The sequence below is a fragment of the Merops nubicus genome, unplaced genomic scaffold (genome assembly GCF_000691845.1).
Source record: "Merops nubicus isolate BGI_N331 unplaced genomic scaffold, ASM69184v1 scaffold21317, whole genome shotgun sequence".
Lineage (NCBI taxonomy): Eukaryota > Metazoa > Chordata > Aves > Coraciiformes > Meropidae > Merops > Merops nubicus.
Genome location: NW_008621374.1, coordinates 68,657 through 69,937, shown reverse-complemented (window position 1 = coordinate 69,937; position 1,281 = coordinate 68,657). Strand labels below are relative to the sequence as shown.

The 1,281-nt window shown below is 42.9% G+C and overlaps 1 protein-coding gene across 1 annotated transcript in view; it reads left to right on the top strand.

Moving 5' to 3' along the window:
- Nucleotides 1-427: 427 nt before the first annotated feature.
- The window catches only part of VGLL3 (vestigial-like family member 3), a 13,797-nt gene continuing 12,943 nt past the window's right edge, over nucleotides 428-1,281 (top strand). The window contains exons 1-2 of the mRNA XM_008944474.1: nucleotides 428-466; nucleotides 870-1,122. Of these exons, the coding sequence (XP_008942722.1) occupies nucleotides 428-466; nucleotides 870-1,122 (292 nt within the window). The remainder of the gene's footprint in view (nucleotides 467-869; nucleotides 1,123-1,281) is intronic.

The following is a 1,281-nucleotide window of genomic DNA, read 5'->3' as shown; positions in this document are numbered from 1 at the left end:
GGGTTTTTTCTTTTTTGGTTTGGGGTGGATTTTTTTGCATATGTTTGCAGACTTGTCAATCCCCTCTCTCCCCAGATCACACATGTATTGTTTTCTGACTTGAATTTTGTCCGTTTTTTTCAGAAGCTGATGTATAAAAAATAAAAAGAAAGAAGGAAAAGGGGGAAAAAAACCCTCAACCCCAAACCAATAAAAAAAAAAAAAATCCCAAATTAAGCAAACAAAAAAACCCCTCACTTTCCACCTGCTAAAGCCTACTCCCCACCCCAAGGTATAGCTTCCTGTGATAAAAAAATTTACTTGACAGTGACTGAGAATTTATACATTTGTGAATTTTTTTAATGCAGTTGAAAATTTTTCAGGAAGCACCAAATTCTCCCCTCTCTATGCCTTCAGCAACAAGTAGATGTAGAGAGTCCAGGGGGCCATGTGCTCTCGACTGAGGAAGCATGGCTGGCAAAACCTGGTGTGTGTTCAGCTAGATGGGTGAGATGCAAACACTGTGTGTCTGGCCTGCTGTCCACAGGGCTGGGCTCAACCTCTGTAGCCTTTACTGATGGGACTATTCTTTCCAGGTGTGAGTCAGGAGTGAATTGTTAGAGTCTGTTTTCTTTTGAAGGTATTGAGTGAAAGCCGTTGCTGATAAATTGTGGTTGTGAAACGTGCCTGAGAAGCAGGTCCATCTGTGTATGAGGAGTAAAATCTCTAAGTGGCACTGGTAATCTCTTCTTTGTGAAATGTCGGTGCAAAATATCCCTGTATTCCAAATGTAATGTATTTCATTAGTTTTCTTTAAGGAAACCAGATGTTGAGCTTGTACTGAGTGCCATCGGTGATACGTGTCTTGTTTGTTTTGTTTTTAATCCCAGAAGAAGTTAGCTGTATACAAGATGCAGGAGTCTCTGGAAGTGACCCTTCCCAGCAAGCAAGAGGACGATGAGAAAGACCAGCCCGCTGAGATGGAGTACCTTAACTCTCGCTGCGTCCTTTTCACTTACTTCCAGGGAGACATTGGTTCAGTAGTGGATGAACACTTCTCAAGAGCTTTGAGCCAATCCAGTAGCTTCAATCCAGAAACTGCCCTTACCAAGAGCAAGGCAGGGCTAAGTCCTCTGTGGAGAGGTAAGAGGAGCAGTAACTTGCTCTCTGTGGTGTGGCTTAGTGTGTATCGCGGTAACACATATTGCATTGCAGCTAAAATTGTGCTCCTCTGTGGAGGTGGAAAAATCCCCCCAAATTTGAAAGAACCGAGGAACTTCTTGAGGTTGAGTGATCTGAAGT